This window comes from Pan paniscus, chromosome 3 (assembly GCF_029289425.2).
Source record: "Pan paniscus chromosome 3, NHGRI_mPanPan1-v2.0_pri, whole genome shotgun sequence".
Classification (NCBI taxonomy): Eukaryota; Metazoa; Chordata; class Mammalia; order Primates; family Hominidae; genus Pan; species Pan paniscus.
The window spans coordinates 136,129,461-136,153,140 of record NC_073252.2 but is presented as its reverse complement, the minus strand read 5'-3'; the positions used below and the strand labels follow the sequence as shown (position 1 = coordinate 136,153,140).

General features: G+C 35.1%; 1 protein-coding gene across 5 annotated transcripts in view; it reads left to right on the top strand.

Moving 5' to 3' along the window:
* The window catches only part of SLC7A11 (solute carrier family 7 member 11), a 146,438-nt gene that overhangs the window by 25,201 nt on the left and 97,557 nt on the right, over positions 1–23,680 (top strand). For 2 of the 5 annotated variants that reach the window (XM_055111834.2, XM_055111835.2), the window contains exons 3-5: positions 1,630–1,749; positions 2,404–2,488; positions 6,696–6,776. In XM_055111834.2, the coding sequence (XP_054967809.1) occupies positions 6,727–6,776 (50 nt within the window). In that variant the 5' untranslated portion in view covers positions 1,630–1,749; positions 2,404–2,488; positions 6,696–6,726. Of the gene's footprint in view, positions 1–1,228; positions 1,277–1,629; positions 1,750–2,403; positions 2,489–6,695; positions 6,777–23,680 lie in introns of all 5 variants that reach the window. The other 3 variants (XM_055111836.2, XM_055111839.2, XM_055111837.2) reach the window with 3 other exon arrangements.

Here is a 23,680-nt window from a genome sequence, read left to right as displayed (position 1 = left end):
CACTAAGCACACGTGTGCACACACACACACATTCACGCAAAGGACTGGGGAAATTAGAGAAGTAAAGTCAGACATTTTGGCTTTTCAGAAGACATTTTCTAATGATTAGATAGATCTAATTTCACAGAACTTTTTTTTAAAAACATGGAATATTTAAATTTTGAACTTTCTTTTCTAGATCAAGTGTTGCCAAACTTTTTCTGTAAGGGGTCAGATAGTACATATTATAGGCTTTGTGGATCATACGTTCTCTGTCTCAACTGCTCAGTATACAAATTTGTGGACATGGTTGTGTTCCAAAAAGCTTTATTTAAAAAAACAGGCAATGGGATAAATTTGCTCCATTGGCCATAGTTTGCCAACCTCTAGATCTCTTAATGTGATTTAGATTAATCTCTTGACAAATTATGGGGGCTCTTGCTTTGAACTTTGTCTTTCTTCATGAACTAGTTTTTTCTATTGTTTTCCGTCCTTATATATGGTCTTTCAATCTTAAAAAAATTTTTGTGGTTAAGGAAATGCTATTCTAACTTAAGTATCATCTGCATACCTTCTTTCCTCTGTGCTCCTTCTCTTCTTCCACCACTTGTTATTCCCTAATTGCTTCAGGTCTTATTTTCCCATAATCTTCTCAAGCCAGCAACCCTGGTTTTATACTTCTCTCATACCTAGCACAATTAAAGTTCTTTTTAATGCTCATCTAAGTAGATTATATTAGAACAAATCTGGGAAATGCAGAAAAGTAGCAGAAAATATTCAAGATTGATAAATATTTTTCGAATATTTTCTAGGTGCTGGGCTATGAAGGAATGAAAAAATTGCATCCAAACCCATTATTATCAATATATTATCACTTCTTTTTTCTATGTACAGGTTTTAAAAAGGAATTGCGTTCATACCACACATGATCACTTTTTCTTGTCTTTTAAATTCAATTGTATAAATAAAGCATCGTCCCTGTTATTTCATACCTTTTATAAACATGCTTTTGATGATAGCTATTACACTGTAGATGTGTTATACTTACTTATTATTTAATTATTAACATTATAATTATTATGACAGCAAACAACTATTTGTGTAAAGTTAAAAAATTATTTGAAGTTATTTAGGATAGATTCTGGATATAAGATTACTGAGTCAAAATGCCATAAATGGTTTCAAGGCAAATGAAACATATTGCCAAATTGGTGTTACAGAAGATTTACCTAATTCATGTTTCTTCAAGGAGTACACACAATCAGAGGTGTGCTGGAGTCTACTCAGATTGGCTCAGGTAAGCATGGCTTCACAATCTAGTGTTTAGTGACGTGTATTTGGTAGCTTGCAATCAGCCATGGTGAGAGTATTTACACAACAGAAATCAGCAAATGCTACAAATAGGTGGTGTTATTTTACTTCCCTCCAGAGAGCAAGTCCTTAAGCATTTATCAGCACAGCTGTGCAGCATAGCTTTGTATCATACCATTGGACGACATAATTTAAAATTTTGGCCAATTTAAAAAATAGTGTATTTAAATATATTTTCCATTTGGTTGATTGCAAGTGGGGTTAAATTTTTTTATATTAACCAGCTGCTTTATTTTAATTAAGTTAATCAATTTATTTATTTATTTATTTATTTTTGAGGCAGGGTTTTGCTCTGTCGCCCAGGCCGGAGCGCAGTGGCACAAACAGAGTACATTGCTGTCTATCTTCTGGACTCAAGTGATCTTCCCTCCTCAGCCTTCTGAGTAGCTGGGACTACAGGTATGTACCACTACACCTAGATAATTTTTTTTTTAATTGTTTTGTAGAGACGAGGTCTCCCTTTGTTGCCCAGGTGTTGGTCTTGAACTTCTGGGCTCAAGGTATCCTCCTGCCTTGGCCTTCCAAAGTGCTGGAATTACAAGCATGAGCCACTGCACTCGGCCATTTTTATTTATTTTTAAATAGGCTGTCTATGTTCATGCCTGTTTGTCATCAAGAAAGTCTTTGTGTTTTATGAGTAACTGTCCTCATCTCTTTATTGTCCTACCTTTACTATAGTTATTTCTATAAATTTATAATCTACTCTACCAAACATCTGTAACCATACACATTAGGAGGATTCAAACATACACGACTCCATAATGCCTAGCATCATGCTAAATATATAACAAATACTCAATAAATACTTTAAAATTAGGTGATAATATGTATTAAATCTTGGCTCATTCTTGCTCTTGCTTGCATTAATATTTCTTTTATTATAATATGTTTTTTTTTCTTTTCTTTTTTTTTATTTTTTTATTTTATTTATTTTTTATTATACTTTAAGTTTTAGGGTACATGTGTATATGTTTTTAAGAAAATAGCTGAACATCAAATAATTACATTTTGTTTCACAGTTTAATAGTCTGAAAAATTTGATTATTTTCACAGATGCAGAGAGAAATATTAGTTTTATGAGAAATTATTTCTTAAAGGATGAAACATTCCACAAAATATATTTTATCACAGACTATGGGTGAGTACTAAAGTTTTTTGATATTTGATTTATTAAAATCTAGTGACATTTATTCATATAAGAGTAAAAGAATAAGGATATACCTGAAGCAAACAAAACACCACTACTTTTTAAAATCAAATCAAAATGTACGGTAAATGCAATTATGTATATGCTTGTTATGAGTAGGATAGGCACAGAGCTGATGGAGAAAAGAGTGTGGGTTGGGAAGAAATTACCCAAAAGACAGATTATTGGGCATGTGTAGAATGAGAATTTCCAGTCTCACTTGACAATGGTGCTTTTAGACTCAATGCACTTTTTTAGCATCAGCTTGTATAGCCAAAACCTCACTTGGAGCTTTAACCAGGGATTGAAGTGGAAGAACAGATTAAATTAGAGTCTACCCAGACCTACAGGATAAGTCAAATGCTCAATGCACATACTTGGAAATTGATCCTAAGAGAAGATATTCTTATGTGAGTCCAACTTTAGGTGGAAAACCATGACACTAATACTTGAAAGTAAAATAGCAGAGAGATCTGTGAATGTTGGGATAACTACAGATGGAAGAGGTGAGGATGAAAGGGGTGTAGGGCAGAAATAAGCCACTGAGCTCTCAATGGAATGTCCAAAAGGGAATTCTTTTAAGGTCTAGGAGCACCTCCTAAGGTGCCATAACCATCACTCAGCAATAGTAACTCAACATGCCTTTCCTAGATTATGCCTTGACTAAGGAAATTTTCCCTTGGTTTATTACTCTCACGAATTCTGATGACATTTCACTCTAAACTCACGATTACTCAGTCATTTTTTCTTCTCTGGTTCCTACTTCTGTAGACAGACCACTTACACTTACCTTGAAGTCCTGTTCCTCCGCTACTCCCTATTGTGGTCTCTTTCCTGTTTAGTCAATACCCACGTGTACCAAACACTACAGACAGATCCTCCTTTTTAATTCCACTTTAGTTTTTATATTTCCTTAAAATATAAAAATGTTTTTCATAGAAACTATATAATGTTTAACCTGTCTAGTAATAGTCTATGCCTGAATGTAGTAAAGATTTGTTTGTGTACATGTCCCAATAGCCTTATCTATTACCATTCTACATCTCTTCAATCTTCATTTTAAGTAAAAACACATCCAGCAGATATTGCCTCAACCTTGAGGCATTCTAGGAATAAGACTACTTTTTATGACTCAGTTTCATTCAAGAATTGTTACTGAGCACCATATTGTATAAGGTCCTGGGGATTTAAATAAGATATTGCTCCTACATATGGAGTGCTTACATGCACTAGAAGAATAAAGAAATAAATAATTTTAACATGATGTGATAAACCCATTGACAGAGGTTCAACTGGCTGTCTAAGCACTTGCTCATTCATTGATTTATTTATATGAAAAAACTTATAGTGGTGTACATTTAAATTTTATTTTCTTGCAAGTTATCTTTCTTTAAAAGAATAAGATTACATAAAAGTTACATTTTTGGTGTATTTATCCATCATTATTTTAAAACAGATATTTTCAAATTGTCAAAACAAATATGATAATTTAGTTACCAAGCATGAACAAGAAATTTCTGTGACTCAAAGAACTGTGGAGGCTAATCAAAAATGCTAAGGATATAAGGAAAACACTATCATTCTATGAAACCAATTACAAATAAATTTGATTTTTCAAAAATAATTTGGTACATGTATAACCAGAGAAATGGTACAGAGAATAGAAACTATCCCTCCAATTCTCCCAGTAAAATGTGTAGAGAAACAATAGCATGTGGATAAACTTTTGTTTTAAACAAAGGAGTGACCTCTATAAGTCTCTTATTATTATGGGTGGTATCCTACCTATGAGTGATTTATAAAGTGGAATTTGTTTGTTTCTCCGAATTCTTTTGAGGATCGATTTGCCTCTAAAAAGTAAATTTTTAAAGAATGCAGAGATATATAGATTCTTATAACTTTTCTCTTGGCATTTTCAGCATTAATTTATTATTGACGATGATAGGTATTGTTTTTCATACACTTGAAGAAATGCCTTTTCAGACCTCTCTCTGCAAGTGTCAGAGTAATTCATGTCTTACATAATCAACAGTTATTTACAGTTTCAATTATAAATGATTAAGTGTCCTGTTCCCAAGAGTTTGTTAAACAGTGAAATGACCTCTTGATTTTAGCATTCACACCCAATAATGTGAAGATAATTTTATGCATTTACTTATATTTGGCATGCTGATGTTTTCTTGTGAAAATTATCAAATAGTTTCAACTCTTTGTGACTGCACATACTTTCTTCAAGCCTCATTAAAATATGATTTAAGGTCACAGATATCATCACAAAGATTATTACACAACAATGATACTATATCAAGCAAGCAATCAGGATTCGACTTAATCAGATAGTTTAACATGAACACCTCTTGTTACTTGCTGCCTTATATCCAAACTAGAGTAAATATTGTGACTAGAAGTTTTTTCCTGCATGTATTACCATTTAAAAGAGGGTCATGATTCTGAAAAGTGAAGACGTTCACATGTAGCCTTTATTATTCACATATTCTATCTGACTATTTTGGAAATCAGAAAAAATGGAAAACAGAAGATAAATTGTATATGCACCATCATAGTTTCTTTTTTCTAAAGTAAGGTGTTTTAGACCATTTTATAAAATCATGAAAGTCCTAAATTATAGAAATTATAGAAAGACTAGAAAATTGGAAAAATCCATAGTCTTATTAATAATTAAATATTTCTCTATTTTATTTTTTGAGATGAAATTTTGCTCTTGTTGCCCAGGCTGGAGTGCAATGGTGTGATCTTGGCTCACTGCAACCTCCACCTCCCAGGTTCAAGCGATTCTCCTGCCTCAGTCTCCTAAGTAGCTGGGATTACAGGCGTGCGCCACCACGCCTGGCTAATTTTGTATTTTTAGTAGAGATGGGGTATCTGTATTTCACCATGTTAGTTAGCCAGGCTGGTTTCAAACTCCTGACCTCAGGTGATCCACCTGCCTCGGCCTCTCAAAGTGCTGGGATTACAGGTGTGAGCCGCCACGCCCAGCCAATAATCAAATATTTCAAATATGAATCTTAAAATGTAATTCTTGATTTAAGAATGAAAAAATTTTTTTGTTTCTTGAATTAATAATTTTTCTCCCACTAACACATAATAATTATTTTCATTTTGTTTTTAAACTTTTATGTAAAATATAACATATATACAATAAAGTAAACAAAAATTATGTGAATTATTACGAAGTAAATATGCCTGGGTATCCAGTGCCAAGACCAAGAAATAGATCATTATCAACACTCAGAAGACTGCCTCAAGATCCACCAAATCAGTATTCCTTCCCTCTGTCCAAGATATAACCACTGTTCTGACTTCTCAAATTGCAATATAATTTTGTCTGTGTTTGCATTTTATGTTAACATAATCATATAGTACTCTTCGTGTTTGGCTTCCTTGCCTCAATATTACATGTAGGAGATTAACCCACGTTGTTCTGATGTACCCGGAGGCCACTCATTTTCACTGTTTTATAGTATCCCAATATATGACTGAAACAATCAGTGAAAATTCTAGGCCATTATCTCTTCAAGTATTACTTCTGCCCTGTTATCTCCCTTTTCTCCAATTACACATATAATAGACCCTTTTACCTCTTTACTATATCCTGCATGTCTTCTATACTCTTTTCTATATGTTCTATTCATTTGTCCCTCCATGCTTTAGGTTGCTTATTTTCTTCTCACTTATCTTCTAGTTTACCAATTTGTTCTTTAGTCGTGTCTAATTTGCTGTTGAATCTATCCATTGAGTTTTCTTTTTTGACTAGTGTACCTTTTAGTTAGAATTCCTAAATTTTTTTGTAGTGTCTAGTTTTCTGACAAAATTCTTAATCCTGTCATTTATTTTTTTTGAGCTTAGGCAGCATATTTCTTTTGAATTCTTTTTTTCTTATCTGGATTCACTGAGGATCTGTTTCTACTATTTATTGCTTATTTTGTTAATTTATCAAAAGTGATCAAGTGAATTTATCACTTCATGTGTTTATTTCTTTGTAATTGAGTGTTGTATATTAGCTTTTAAGATTAGTACAAATAGTTTGAGTCTTAAGATACAATTATTTTTATTCAGAGAAGATTTGCCTTGGCATCTGGTAGGCAGATAAAAATTCTAGCAATCTTACATCATTTAAATACATTTATTTCATTTTTAGGTGGATTCCTCTGGGAGAAAAGAGGATCTAAATGCCAGGCTCACCCCTCACATTCTATTCAACTGCGCAGGATAGAATGATGTAAGTGCTTCAGAATGATGCGATTGCTGTGAATCCAAAATCTCTCATATAATGTTGGTCAAACGTATAACTGTCTTAGCCACTCTAGGTTTTCTCCTTATCCTCTAGATCTTTGCCCTAAAATTCATGACTGCTTTCCTAGCTCTTTGAGATCTTCAACAGATTAAAAGAAAAATTGTTTAGCCCCAAATTTTCTGGCTCTTCTTAAGAGTTAATACAAGTTACTTGATATGCTTTTACTGAAATCAGAATCTGTATTTTTGTAACAGTAATATCTATAAATGAGGCAGAATTTTATATTATAAATTTATAACACACAGATGTTTAATAACAAGGAAACACTAATAGATTGATATTAAAAACTATTAAAGTAAACATTGACAATGTTTTGGAAAAGGCTGTTTTTCCATTTATCTGTATACTTTGAGGTACTGTAGAATAACAATTGAGAAGTTGGGCTCTGGATCATATTTTCTGGATTCAAATCTTACACCTGCAACTCACTAGTTTTTGTGACCTCAAGCATGTAATTTAACCTATTTAGACTTCACTTTCTTCATCTGTGAAATGGCGATAATAAATGTTTTTACTTCAAGGTTTGCTTGGGTGATAAATCAAATAATTAATTAAAAGCACTTACACTGATTCCTGCATTTATCCAACATGATAAAGTGTTAAATATTATTATTACAGTCTATAATGTATTATTATTATACATCAAAAATTAGTAGATAATTTTGTAATGTATTGTTATATTGACTTCTTTCTATAATTATTATTTAATTAGTAAACAGATCGTGGTTATTGAACAGAGAAAATGATCATTCAATGATAATATCCAATTGAATGGGATGGGAACGTGTAATAGTTTTTGGAATTGTGGCATATTCATATCTCATATAATGCCATTCAAATTTGTAAATTACTCTCTAAGCCACTTGATTCAAGTCAGTGTACTTGGCAACTGGGTGGTTTCTATGTCTTCTGTATAGCCAAACTAATATGTGATAATCCTGAGGAACTTCTTGTCAATTTACTTGTAAATCTTACTTATTTCTAATAGCGAGGGTTTACTTGTGAGATTTATCTTCTATGCATAGAATATAATACAATTTACACTAACTTGAATTTTTCACATGTTAAATTGCAGATGATATTATCCTTGCCTGCTAATTTACTTGGGTCCTAGACTAGTAACCTATCTCAGACTCATGTCTCTGAGACCAGTGTATTGTTTATCTTCTCATCTGATCACTGGTTACTTTTGCAGCAAGATTATTGAGTTAGCTAAGGCATGGCTCCTTAGGCAACAACACAAGCATGATTTAGAGGTCATCATTTCTAAAAACGACTGTGTACGCGCAAAGAAGGAAATGTCAAGTCCCCCAAATTTCTCTCTTGCAAGAAATAAATAGATAAAAACCTTCATTCCATTCTATTTATTTAATTTAGTAATGAAAATATTGTGCTTATATACCACTTACACTCTCCAGAGTTCTTAGAAATCTTGTTTATGCTAACTTTGGGGACAAAAGAAGAACAATGGGAAGTGTACACAAAACTTGTCGATATTAAATGCATTATTGCTATTCTTAAATTAATGCATCTTTGTTTCACTTTCCTAATTTGCAAAATAGAGAGAGAATGACGTTTGCTTCAAGTTACTTTCTAGCTCCAAACTTTAATAATTTAAAAACCTCCATTCTTGAAGACTAAATTCTACTTAGCATCAAGAAATTGACAGTTATAGTTATCTAGATAGTTCTTCTCACTATTAACTATATCATATTTAATAATTATCAATGAGAGTAACCACCATTTTCTCAAAAATGAGTTTTACAAGCTATTCTTTGCTAACTAAGAAAATTATAAGTACACAGGATACCACTTAACACCTGTTTTGAGGGATGATCTTGCAATTTCATGGAAAGCAACAAGCTTTTGCACTGGAGCTTTTCTTTGCACTGGCACTTTTCAAGTGTGGGGTCATGGGGGAGGAATCTCTGCTCCATCAGTTTTCTTGGCACATCAAGAAAAGTGTGTCTTTCTTACCATTTGTTACTTCCTGGGCCTTTGGACCACAGAGCTCCATGTCCACTGACATACATGTTGTTTTCCCCCAAGATTTCAAATGCTATTCTTTCTGTAGGTCTTAGAAATTCATTTTGCTTTCTTTCCTCTATAAAATTGCCATGACTCACTGTGTACCTAGAGAATCCCTCCTTCACAACTCTGTCTAATAAGTGGAATGCAATCATTCTTCAGAGTAATCATTTATTTATTCACTCATTTATTTTCCTGTTCAACTTACAACTTACCTCTTTAAATTCTTTTGAGTGACTTGCTCTCTCACTATACTCTAGTTAAACTGACTTCTGTTCGGTACTTCAGACATGCCATGATTTTTTTCACCTTGAAATGATCGCGTGCACTGTCCCGTCAGTCTGGACTGCTCTTCTCTTCTGCCTTCCGCTGTTCAAGGCTGGCTCCTTCTCATCTTAAATGCTGCATTCTCAGAGGGGGCTTCTTTCAGCATCTTATGCAGCTGAGTTTATGTCTTTGTCTGCCACAAGTTGGGCTTTCTGTATATTTTTAACTTTCTGGTAGAATCCTATCAGTTCATGAGCAGAAGACCTACCAAGTTGGTGTCGAATACTTAAGCACTCATTCAAGGAAACAGGGTCAGTCTGTCTGATTTACTCCCAAGCCTCTGAAGTCATCACGTGAACAATGTTCCAAGAAGTCATCATCTGTTCGCTTAAAGCCCTGGCAGGGATCTTCGTGATTGTACATAGTTTGGTCTTTTCTCTCTTTCTCTCTTCAGTGACTTTGACCTCTCTATCCTTCTTTTCCAAAATCAACTTCATTAGCTTTAGGAGAATGGTAGATGTCTTAATCAGCTTGTGCTTCCATAACAAAATACTACAGACAGGGTGGCTTAAACAACAGACATTTATTTCTCATAGTTCTGTAGGCTAGAAAGTCCAAGATCAAGGTGCTGGCAGATTTGGTCCTTGTATAGGGCCCTCTTCCTGGCTTGCAGATGGCTGCCTTCTTACTATGTCCTCATGCAATTAAAACAGGAAACTTTAGTGTCTCTTTCTCTTCTTATGAGGACACTAATATCACAGTGCTCCATCCTCATGACCTCATCTAATTCTGATTACCTCCCAAAGGCCTCTTCTTCTAATGCCATTACATTGGGCATTAAGACTTCAACATATGAATTTTGGGGAGACACAAACTGTGTTAGTCCATTTTGTGCTGCTAGAACAGAATACCACAGACTGGGTAATTTATAATGAACAGAAATGTATTGGCTCACAGTTCCAAAGGTTGAGAAGTCCCAGATCAAGGGGCTAGAATCTTGAAAAGGCCTTCTTGCTGCATCATGTCATGGTAGATGGTGAGAAGGTAAGAAAGGATGAGAGAGAATGAGAGAGAGAGAGAAGGGGACCAAAATCCCCTTTTTATAACATATCCACTCTTGCAATAACAACATTAATTCATTCATGAGGACACCACCGTTATGGCCTAATTACCTCTCAGTAGGCCTCACCTCATTGTTGCATTGGGGATTAGGTTTCCAACACACTTTTGGAAGCTATATTCAAACCATAGCACAGACATTTAGTTTATAACAGTAGGCTTCCTTTGTTATTCCTGCAGCTTGTGCCTGCCTTCAAAGATGTTCACTATGGCCACAACAACAACTTTTGTCAATTGAACCTGGTTACCATTTCTGCTATCTTTAATCACTTTTTGGACATCGTTTTAGAGCAAAGTTTATAACCATGACATATATGTGGAGAATTTATTTTCCTTTCCTTCTGATATATCTTTAAACATTTTATTCCTACAGCTCTCTCATGATATTTCTTATATCTTTTCATGTAGAGACATTTTTGGCACATTGCAGTCCCTAGGACAGAGAGGAAAAGGTGCTTTCTTTTTCATATCAGCTATCAGTCTTCTAAGCATCTCAATGACCTATTCTAATCAAGGCTGAAAAGTGTCTCCCTGGGACAGGTCCAGAATTCCCTGTATTTTTGTGCCTCCTGAGTTTCCCCAAGTAGCTGGATAGCATACATTGTTCTGCCCATTCTATTAGATGAGCCTGCTTCTTTTATGGCATGCCCAAACACTTTAGGGAGGGATGTCAGAATGTAAGACTTCGGCCACTTTTATACATTTTTTTCTCCTTATTTCTATAGGTGGAGGCTCAATTTTTTAAAGAAAAATCAGTATCTGAGTTTGTGTTTAAATGTCACTTTCTAGACATCCCTCTCTCACAAAAGCTCCCTGGAAACTGCAGAGGAATCACCATCTTCAGCAAGCTTTATCAAGAATGCATTCATGAGATTCCCACTTTAAACATCCAGCCAAGCACTTTTATGTCTGTCACAGAGGCTTTAAAGGAGAGGCTGGAGAGTTCTCATTTTCAGCACCATCTCAGCTGTCGGTATTTCCCAAACCTGCACTGATGTCTGAGAATCCACATCAAAACTTTTGCATTTGTCCTCAAAGAATGTCACAACTATTATTCTAAAATGCTCATTGCATCTATTTCTAGGGATGGTAATGATGACTCTGTACGGACCAAGATAGGATTAATAACAATGCAGAGTTGAACTCAATTATCAAGCTCTGGATATTTAATTGTCTTATTGAGAAAACCTGAAACTGGAGGGGCATAAAAACATGAAACTCTTTTACTTTTTTTCTCCTTGTCACCCTTTAATGAGATTTATGGGAGACTTAAAACTTTCCTGTCACTTTTGTATTGAAAAAAGTCCAGTCTGGCCTAGATTAGTTTAGAATTTCAGTTTCATTTTTTATCTAAAACTCTTTTTTTTTTTTTTAAGATGGAGTCTTGCTCTGTCACCTAGGCTGCAGTGCAGTGGTGCAATCATGGCTCACTGCAGCCTCAACCTCCTGGGCTCAAGCAATCTTCCTGCTTCAGCCTCCCAAGTAGCTGGAACTACAGGCATTTGCCACCATAACCAGCTAATTTGTTTTTTTGTAGAGATGGTGTCTTGCTATATTCCCCATGCTTGTCTGAAACTCCTGGTCTTAAGCAGTTTTCCCACCTCAGCCTCCCAAAGTGCTGGGACTACAAGCACGAGCCACCATGCCTAGCCTCTTGTCTAAAACTCTTATCCTTCCCTCACTGATAAGCCTTGAATTGTGTGTGGAGGTAAAGATGTTCGTAGATTTATCAAAATAACAAAACAAAAACAAAAATAAAATCTGCCCAGTTAAATTTGAATTTCAGATAAACAACATTTTTTTTTAGTGTAAGTATACTCCAAATCGTGCCTGTAGCATACTTTAAATTTTTTTGTTTGTGTATCTGAAATTCGAATTTAATGGGTCACCTTGTATTTCCTTTGGTAACCTATTCTATTATTATAGCCTCTGGATCCTCTGGGGTCTTTGGTGGGTGGTGGTGAAAATAAATGAGTATCTTTTGTGTAACTGAGCACAAGATTATAAACAATTCCTTCTTCATTGTTTCTCAGGGTTCTGCTGGGTTGCCCTGAGTCACCGATTTGCTACAAATATTTGAGCCTCAGGCTTCTGTTGGCCTGGAAACTTAAATACTTGATGAATCAGAGGAAACTTCAGGATAACTGGGTCCAGGATTTCTGGGACAGTCTCTTTTCTTACGTGAAAACATTCAGAGATGTTCTTTAAAATAATATTGGCCAATATTGTTAAGAAAACTACACATTTGCATGTTAATATTAATTTTATTTTTAATCATGTGATGAATAATTAAATCTCGAAATCACTTTTGGACTACTGACAATTCTATTATCAAAACACTTGAATGAGCTGATGATGCTTGTAATTTTAAATGAAGCCAGCACCTGAAGGCCTCAGATAAAATCTGTATTTCTTCACTCTGTCAAATGATGGGTCGTATACCAAAGTCACAAAGACATTTTTCTGAGTCCAGAAATAAAATATTCTTCATCACATTGATTTCTGGTGCTGCTTATTTTGCACTTTTGAACTTGTAATTTAAATAGTTATCACATGTACAGATACATACAGAGGTATGCTATATATATAAAATGCATATAAAATATTCCTATTTTTTGAGGCATTTTAACAAACACAAACAAAGACAAAGACAATATCATCTCTCTACCAACAGTGAATGGGCTTTCCCTGTAACTGGACATACTGGTGTTCAGATATTTAAAATAGGGTTTAATGTTAGATTGTTAATACTTCAACTGGGATTTGAAATACAGATGCATATGAGATGGATTCCTTATGACCTACCTACCAAGTTGAGCTCAGATTTTTTTTGGTTATTGTTTTTGTTGCCATGGGAAGGGTACAATGGTAGGATGAAATCAGGGAGATAAATTGATATACAGATGAAGCTTGGGCCATGTAATAATAACTAAGTACCTATGATATAGAGTTGTTTCAACTAAATAAGTTTGAATATATTAAAACACTTCGGAGAATGTTAACTATTATAGCCAAACATAATTATTTCATGTTTTACAATTCTGTTTCTCTCTATTTTAATATAAATATTGACCTAATAATCTGTGCATGGCAGGAATTCTTATTTTAAAAATTTGCAAAGATTTAAGGGGACTTTCTAAAAAGTTCTTGGAAGCCTTATGGTTCTAATTATGCCCACTGAATAGAACGCAATTTTCTAAAAATTTTCTTTGGAGCAATGCAGATTTTAGTGAATAATATGTTTTAGTGAAAAGTTTGAAGATTTTTTATTGAGAAACAATATTACAAATTAATTAAAACATATTCCTGGGCACCCTTAAATAAATATAGTGGAATAAAGTACAAGATAAAAATCTACTTAAACACGTAATTAGCTTGGCTAATCTTTCTTCTCCCTATTCCTTCTTCTCGCTATTCTTTCCTTCCTAATTGTTATAATATTGACGATGTTATTTTTTCATAGATTTCTATTAAAGATTTTTTTCCCATATCATAGAGATAATGGTCACAGATGTTAGTAGTTCCTGATTCCTTATCTCTCCAAACTTTACCTTGATATTGTGAATAAATTTCACAGAATTAATTTCAGAATAAAAAGGGAAAAACCATAATTTCTGGTCATGTTTATGCCTGTTTGTGGTTTGTAATCCCATAAGTTGTCAAACTTTGTGTTCAGTTTACAGATTTTGAATACAAATTAAAAAATTACACATACTGTATGATTTTTAGTTCTGTGACTTATAATTGATACACATTCAAGTGTTGGTGGATATATATAAGTATATAATAAGTAAATATATATGTGTGTGTTTATGTACATTTTAAAAACATAGAACCATAAGACTAGATTTCTATTTTACTCATGATGTCATATCTCAGTGGTAACAGTAAGATGTAGTTTATAGACAAGGTATTTTATATATAAGATCATTTGAATTGTGAAGAAATAATCCCTTTTTTGAAAAAAATTGGGGTCTCACACCTGTGAATACTTTGTAAACCATAAAAAACATAACATCCAAAGTTGGTCTGACAGCTGAAGATCAAGGGCACATATCAAACTAAAAAACAGACATAACATCTGATTTTTCATTCTAGCAAGACATAGCTCATATTTCAGTTTATGTCTTTTCTAATTGATTCAGCAGGCCTGACATTGAACTGCACATAATATAACCAGTTTGATGAGGTGCAACCTATCCTAAGGTTACCAGGTAACTTAAAAAAAATTACACATATGTTCCTAAGTCTAGGGCTTCAAAATTGGACACAGTTACTTGCAAATATATTTGAAAATAAAGTCTTCAATTGCTGTGCAATTTTAAGAGTTACTCTGCTGAAAGGGATGTTCTTTGGAATAAACAGCATACTAGAGATAGAATCAAAGTATGTTCATATTAGGAAATATCGTATTATCATAGTACAGAAATTATTTTTGCATTTCATTAATGAAACAAAAATTTGTTTACTTTAAAATAGGGAGGTGAGCTAGATAATTGTGTCATTTCCTTTCTAGCTTTAAAAGTCTGTAAGTAAATAATAAAGGTCAATATCATAAGAAAAAAACAGTAAAGCTAAATGGAGATTTTCTTCTTATACTCTACTATTTGGATCTTTGCTCTGCCTTTTCCTTTCAAATGATGTTTTCCTTAATATATCCTAACAGGAATAACCAAGCTTTTGTGAAGCAAAGAACTGAGTGATGAGATAAATAAGGACAAATCCAGAAAGGTAGCTGATGTGTTTATAGTCATGCCATCTTTGTTCATTTTACTTTGAAAATGGATTTATTTGTATGTTGCTAGCAAATTTCTTAGCAAGGCAACCTCTGAATCTACTTTAAAGTTTTTGGAAGGGAGGAGCATAAAATAATCTGATTTCTGTTCTCTCTGATATTTTCCTTTCCATTACAAAAAGCCATTTGAAAAAAAAAAAAAGTTTAGAAGCTGTTACTTTTGACAGCCACTGCAGAAAGTAGCTACCATTTCTGTACTTCACACAGATGTCAGGCATGAGAACCCAGGAGCATCTACTTGAAAAATCCCTAGTGTTATCTAAAATGAATTATTTCTAATAAGTCATTATTTGCCTCTGGCATCCTCATCTTCAATGTCGAATGTCTCTCCTGTCTGAATATGTTTTCTACAACTATTGATAATCAGAGCTGATGTGGACAGAGATCACTGTAAAGAAATATACTCTTCAGAAAAACTGTGCCAATGTTCATGCTTGGAAAATGGGTGTGATTTACTAAGATGATATGTTTGTGTTTGCTTTTTGATATGTCCCCTAGTTCTCTTTGCATTTATAAGTTGAGAGTAGAAAAACAGAGGTTCAGAAGCAAAGGAGAGAGGGAGAAGCTGGCAAGAATATTCACATCCTAATAATGTAACAAACTACCCTAAAATACCACCATCCTTACCTCTCCCTCTCTGAAAATATATTTAATTTTTATAATTACTTTAATGAATTAGTTAATTTTTTTAAAAGCACCCAATTGAAAATTTATGTGCAATATTTGTATTTTATCAGTTTTTCTCTGAAAGCTTTCTTAATAGAGAAATTATTTTCCTATAATGATCAAGACAATATGCATTACAGAAACATTCTAAGTAGAATAAATTATAAAACTGCTCAGAGTAGCGCAGCTTATAATATAATTCCATCGGCGGTGTAGCACTATAGTATGGATTTTCAATAGTGAAGTATGAATGCCATAGATATTTAATATAGAATATGATGACTGAATTATTTTTATTAATAATTTCTAATCATTAAAAAATTGCATGAAATATTTAGAAATTTTTGGTAGAATTTAGAAACAAGTCAGGATTGTGTGAATCCATCCATTTTGCAGATGAGAAAATTGAGACCTAAATAAGATAAATCATTTGTTTATTGTCCCATTAATACCTGGTACAGTATAGACATGCAGGACCATTCTTAGTTTATCAGACTCACTCCCAAGTCTAAGAATGCTTTTAGAATACAAGACTGTCATACTTAATTTATCAGACTCACTCACAAGTCTAAGAATGCTTTTAGAATACAAGACTGTCATATTAATATGTATCATGTGTAAATCTCATATCAGAAAAATTTTACATAACTTCATACTGAAAAACCTGTGTAATATTTCATAGTCACTTTGATGTAACATAAGTAAAATATTATTCTAATAAAGGTTTTGATTCATGGCACAATACTTTCTAAATACCAAGGTGATTTATTATTTGAACATTGTGGGTTCTTTGTGTAATTGTATAATCCAGTTCTTAGACATACAGCATACAATTTATTAATGGATAGAAGGTTTTGCTTTTGAACTTCAGACCTGTTAAATGGAGGAAAAGCAGTAGTTTGAATCTTTGGAATTTACATCACAATAGTGCAATATTTAGTATATTAAAAATTTGAATTTCATAATCAAATTTTTCTTATAGTTTTGTTTGATCATTGATGATGTATTATCATTCTTTGGGACATGTTGGCAAAGATGCAGTCTTCTTCATGTAGATGTCCTTAGAAGGTTACAATTTATAATACATTGGAACTTTGTATGGAACAACAACAGAGACTTCAGATAAAGTTGCTACTTCCTAAGAATTCAGAATCCAAAAGAGAGAATAACAGATGTATTCCTAAGCATACTTCTCTATACAAAGAAAAGAAATGAAGAATATTAAGAGGTCAGGGTATATACAGATAAGTTAGAAGTTGAAAAGAGATGGAGTCAACCTGAAAAAGCTTCAGAAAATAGGTATACGTGAAACATTTAGACATAAGATACAATATGCTTTCCTGGAAATTGGTCCAGAAGTAAGAAGTAGAACTGGGATTTAAAGGTCACTCTGAAGCAAGGAAAGCATATTGCTAGAGAGAGTAGTGAGAAATGAGACTGATGGTGTAGAACTGTATAGGAAGAGAATTAGACATTAAAGACATGTGTATGCACATGACTTCTAACTGTATACAGTCCACACTGTATGAAACAGAGAACTGTGGGCAAGAGCATGACCCTGGAAGCTCAGCTCTATATTTAAAAGTTCTCTCTAATTGTAAAATGTGGAAAATAATTCTACTTGCCAAATGTTTAGCACTTACTAAATTCATATTTTGTGCCAGGAACAAAGCACTTTACATATATAAATTCATTAGACATCAGGATAACCCATTGGAGTAAGTTTTAATCCTTTTGTTATGAGGATTAAATGGACAAATAAATGCCAAGAACTTAAGTGAACTTCAAAAGTTAGCAATTAGGATGATCATAATGAAATGCTCTTCAAATGAAAATAAACATAAGTTTAATCAAGATCTAGTTATACCATTGTTGGTAGTGATATCACCAATGTCAAGAGAGTAAATGAACCATTACAGCTGAAGCTATTTGTGAATTCAAGCTTCATTTTAGTATCTGGAGATCAGAATAAATCATCTTGTAAGTGTTCTGATGCTTCACATTTGTAGATCAACTATTTTTATTTGTTCATTGTCTTTCAGGAGGTGCCTATTTTCACTGCACATAGACATGCCTTGAAAATGGGTTTTTAATGAACACATGTTTGGTTTTGGCTGCCTGTTTCTGTTTAAAATAAACGTAATATAACAAAATCAATTGAGTGCAGCAAAATTTCAGATTCCGGTTGAATTTAGTTAAATTTCCACCCCTTGTCTACAGCAGTTTTTAATGTTTTTCTCACATGCCAAGGGTTACCCAAAATTTCAGCCTTCTTAACAGAGCTTTGTAGAAATAGTTGGGCCCAAGTTTCTTCAACATGTTGGAGCAGGCACTGCTTCTAAGAGACTAGAAGTTAATGACTTTAGCCAAAGCTGAAACTTGCCTTCATGTCTCCCTCCCTGATCTGTGACATAGAGCAATTAGAGTTAAATAAGATTGGTATATTGACACCTATAACATGCAAAACTGGTGCCTGTATCAATTGCAACTAAAGAAAAGAGCTCTTCTTCTTCTTTTTTTTTTTTTGAGGCAGAGTCTCGCTCTTTCTCCCAGGGTGGAGTGCAGTGGCGCGATCTCGGCTCACTGCAAGCTCCGCCTCCCGGGTTCACGCCCGTCACTATGCCCGGCTATTTTGTATTTTTAGTAGAGACGGGGTTTCACCGTGTTAGCCAGGATGGTTTCGATCTCCTGACCTCGTGTTCCACCCGCCTCAGCCTCCCAAAGTGCTGGGATTACAGGCGTGAGCCACTGCGCCCGGCCTAGGAGATCTATGCTTCTGTTGTTTCTTTTTGCAAAAATAGTCAAAGCTATTTTACTCAACTTTTCCAGTTAGGCACTGGGCTGAGTAATTTATATTCTTTACGTTATGTATTTCTCAGAGCCTTATGAAGATGTGTTAGCTCCATGTAACAGATAAGAAGACCTGGGCTGAGTGAGTGTGTGTGAGTGACTTGAGGTGGTAAAGGAGAATGTTTACGGGACCCTGGCTCCTGAGGGTGATGAAGGGTCCAGGTCTCACAAAAGAGATGCAGTCATGGTAGGGCTCTAGTCCCAGAAGAGAGAAAGTGTTGAGAAATTGAGACAGAAACTTATTAACATGGACTAGGCTAGCATGTGATGGGCTTGGAACAGTAGTAACAGGCTGGGCATGTGGGTGAGCAGGGGTATCTGAGGACCTGACCACTGGGGAAACGGTGAGAAGACTTTCTAATCATAGCTGCTCACTGAATGAGGCTGATCATTCGCTATCTGCTCTCATCATCACCCTGGTGTAGCACTTGAGAGAAATAAACCCTCCAATGACAGTGAATCTAGAAATAGGGGGAGGAGTCAAGAAGATGCCACAAGGCTACAAACAAAAGGATAAGTTGTCAGTTTTTACCAAAGGTCCCCAACTTATTAGAAAGGCTACTGAATAGTTATGTAATTAGTCTTAAAACACACAGAATAAAAGGCTACTCTCTCAGAGTAAGCAAGGTATACTTTGAAAGTTTCCATGCCAAAACAAACAATTAACAAACCAAAACAAACAAAAAACCTTCCTACATATACCTCTAATTGATTTTAATTAGAAAATAACCTCTTTGAGGTTAAGGCTTATAGCAACCATTCACATTTTGCATGAAGTTCTCCAACAAAAATTGCTTTTTCTTTTTTGTTATCAGTAAAGAAAAATAAGTTATCAGTGAAGAAGGAATTATTTTGTGTCATGGGGCACTTTAGTGAAAATTGGATACAATTAGGGAAGTGGAATAGAGCAAGATATAACAAAAATATTCAGCTAAAAAAGGGAGGAGGGAAGGATGATCAAAGCATATTAACAACGAATTTTTCCTAATTTTCCATTTTAAGTGTGCCACTGAAAATTTTCTCTTTGGAAGACTTTGTATGACACAGATTGCCTGTATGTTATCTTTTAAAACAGGAAAAATGTTTTGGTTCTGTCAAATCCGTAAAATAGTTGGCTCCAATTTCTTTCTCATATTTGAAAATGTGTCATAGAAACATGAGTTATTGTAATTGGTTGTTTTTCTCATGGCACTCTATCTTAGTCCATTTGGGCTGCTATAACAAAATATCATAGACTGAGTAGCTTATAAACAGCAGAAATTTATTTTTCACAGTTCTGGAGGCTGAGAAGTCCAAGATCAAGGTGCAGGCATTTTTGGTGTCTGGTGAGAGCGCATTTCCTCATTCATAGGTGGCACCTTCTTGCTGTGTCCTCACATGGTGGAAAAGGCAAGGCAGCTTCCTGGGGCCTCTTTTATAAGAATATGAATCCCATTGAGCACTCATGATTTATTCGCCTCTCTGAGGCCCCACCTTTTAATACTGTCACATAGTGATTAGTCTTTCAACATATGAATTTTAGGAGGATATATACTTCAGAACACAGCATACTCTCGATTAAAATGACCATAAAACACTCAGCTATGCACATCTATTTTTTTAGTGGCTCCTTTCTGTTGCTCCCTCCCTACCTATATATCTTATTTTCTCTCTTCCTTCCTTCTCTGCCTCCTTACCTTCTGATCTGGTCAGGCTTTGTGTCCTCACCCAAATCTCATCTTGAATTGTAATCCCTAGGTGTTGAGGGAGAGACCTGGTGGGGGGAGATCAGATCATGGGGCAGTTTCCCCCATGCTGTTCTGATGGTTTTATGAGTGTTTGGCAGTTCCTCTCTTGTTTGCTTCTTCTTCTCCTGCCACCCTGTGAAGAGGTACCTTCTGCCATGATTGTAAGTCTCCTGAGGACTTCCCAGTCATGTGGAACTGTGAGTCAATTAAATCTCTTTTCTTTATAAGTTACCCCCTCTCAGGCAGTTCTTTATAGCAGTGTGAGATCGGGCTAATACACCTTCCTTCTTTCCTTTTCTTAACTGGAGGCCATTACCTTAGGTGAAACAAATCAGAAACAGAAAGTCAAATACTGCATGTTCTTACATATAAGTGGGGGCTAAATAATGTGTACACATGGACATGCAGAGTGAAATAACAGACATTGGAGCTTGGAAGGGCAGGGAAGGGAGAGGGGGTGAGGGGTAAGAAGTTACTCTAAGGATGCAATGTACACTATTCAGGTGACAGTCAACACTAAAAGCCCAGACTTCAACACTATATAATATATCCATGTAACAAAACTGTACTTGTACCCCTTACATTTATAACTCTTTTAAAAATGGAAACCAGTGTTGTCTCAGTTTCCTAGGCAAAGATATGTGATACTAATAGGTACAAGATGAACCCTTATTCCATTGTTGAATATGAAGACTTCAAAGCAAAAACTGGTCCAATTTACTACTAGTCTTATCAAGAAATATAAGTCACAAAAATTTGGTCAAATATCTAGCTATGATAAATGCACTGAATGTTGCAGCTGGGCATTCAACTGAAATGGCTGCACTCTGACTTGACACTAGTGGAAGGAAAAGGCCTCACTGCCAAATTCAAAACTTGCTTTTAACCTGGAGGTTTGAAAAATTAAATTATTGCCTGTCGTGCTGTATTTGAGGGTGTAATCACCAAGCATTGCATAACTACCTGCTCTACTTCAAAACTGTACCCATGTGCTCTCTGAGTCAGCTTTACTTATCATCTGCCCCCTCCTTCTCAGCCTTCTCATGAACAACTGTCATCTTTTTTTCTTTTCATTTCTTTTTCAAAAAAAAAAAAGTTAGTTCCATATTCATTGACACTTTCCTACCACATGATATATGTTGTTGGCTAGCTCCAGCCTGGCTTTCCTTTTTGGTTCTTTCACAAGCTGTTGTGCATTCAATCATTGTAGGGCTGCATAGGACAGACGGCTAAGTTTCAGTTTGTTCATTTATTTGGCAGAATGATCAGTTCAAAGTTTTAGAAAAAGACAGAACAAATGCACCATATTGATGTATTTTGTCATTTGAGTGGCTGCTTTAGAGGTTCTCATCTTCACCAATCACATTCATTTTTCCCATTTCTTTCAACTCAGCCCCACTCCTCCTCACCCTGACTCCCCGCACAGACATGCACAATTGATTTGACTTTCAGGAGTCATAATTATGCTTGCAGTTTTGAGGTTTCTGCTAATGGATTTTACCACTTAGCCAAAGTCTTAACATTCTTTTTCCTTCATCCTCACATTGCATTACACCATATATTTAGATTTTTACTACAATTTTGGAAACTGATGGATACACACACATACATGCACATACAAACTGAGTAAAAGTTGCACTGTGCTATTTGCTGGAGAGAATTCCATTATGACGGTTTCAACAAAGCACTGTTACTGGAAGTCACTAGTCAGGACTTTTAAACCATTTATTCTAGCATATTTTACCTTTCAATATTATTCCTTGTAGACTTTGTTGTTTGCGCTTTTTTTAATGTTTACTTTTCTTTTATGACTCTGCTTTCAACTTGTAAGAAAGAAGAAAAAAATAACCTGTTAATTTAAGAACTGAGAAGGAATTCCTCTTAGGTGAAATGAATATGTTTCTTGAGACCAGCACCATGGTAGACCATCCGTTTGGTTGAACAATGAATGTCTCTCAGCATAGGAGTAGGCTGGGTAGGAAGTGAGGCAGAGGGAAACATATTTCTATGAATGGTCACGTGAGAAGCATTTTGAGCTTCTCTAGGCAGCCTGAGAACAAGAAAGAAGATGAAAGTAGGTGGGGAACGACAGATCTAGAAACTTAGGCAATGGTTGACATTCTATATTAAAGAAGGGTGAAGTCTCCAACGTCAGAAATGGCTAAGAGGCTTTAAAGTCAGATAACTAATTCTTAATTCCAAGTTGTTCCCTATGTCACTATAATATGGAAATGGCCCTTCTCCAATTTGCTTTGCACCAAAACTTCACACTAGTCTGCTAGTCATAGATAAATATACAACTCCGAGTGGTTGCTATTTGGGGGTGTGAAATGATTGGGGGCGGTGTACAGTGGGTGAAGAGGTGAGGAAAATCAAAGGCATAAGCAAGAAGCAAAGGCAGGGTAGTGATATAAACTTCAGCAAAAGTAACATTTCAGTGCCAATGGTGGCTGGCAGAAATTTAAGTGCCATCACTTCTCACTCTAAATCTGTAGCAAATATGAGAAGTGAGATTTGTCAGCTTTATTTAAAACGTCTCCAATACTGTGGAGTGCTTATTGCATCCAGGAGCTGATTTTTGCATTACAATATAAACTGCATTTAGAAAAGAGCTCTGAGTATATCCCATGATATCAGTTTTAAATTGTGCATTTATGTGTATTGTTAGACAAAGGAGATAAGAAGAAACAGGAGGAGGGAGGTAAAGAAGAGAAGAGGAAGAAGAAGGAAAAAGGAAGGCAGGAAAAAGATGTGCCAAAGTTCTTTTCATGTGGAGAGCATGAATTTTCTGCTACTGCCCCTCTCTCCTCCCTTCCTTCTTATCCTCTCTTCTTTTCTTTATTTTCTTTTTCCCTTCTAATATGGTTTGGATTTATGTCCCCATCCAAATCTCACGTTGAATTGGAGGAGGGGCCTGGTGAGAGGTGATTGGATCATGGGGATGGATTTTCCCCGTGCTGTTCTCACGAGAGTGAGTGATTCTCATGAGACTTGATGGTTTAAAAGTGTGTGGCACATTCCCCCTTTGCACTCTGTCTCTTCTGCTACCATGTGAAGAAGGTCCTTGCTTCCCCTTCGCCTTCTGCCATGGTTATAAGTTTCCTGAGGTCTCCCCATCATGCTTCCTGTTAAGATTGCAGAACTGTAAGTCAATGAAGCCTCTTTTCTGCATCAATTACCCAGTCTCAGGTAGTTCTATATAGCAGTGTGAAAACAGACTAATGCATCTTCTTTTATTCCTCCCTTCTTTTCTGCCCTCCTGCTCTCATTGTCTTCCTGGCGATGAAAGAGAACAGATTGCAGTAGAAATGGTATGTAACAATTTTGGAGAAAGGCAGCTTTTAATCAGCAACACCTGCATTCTCTTTGGTTTTACT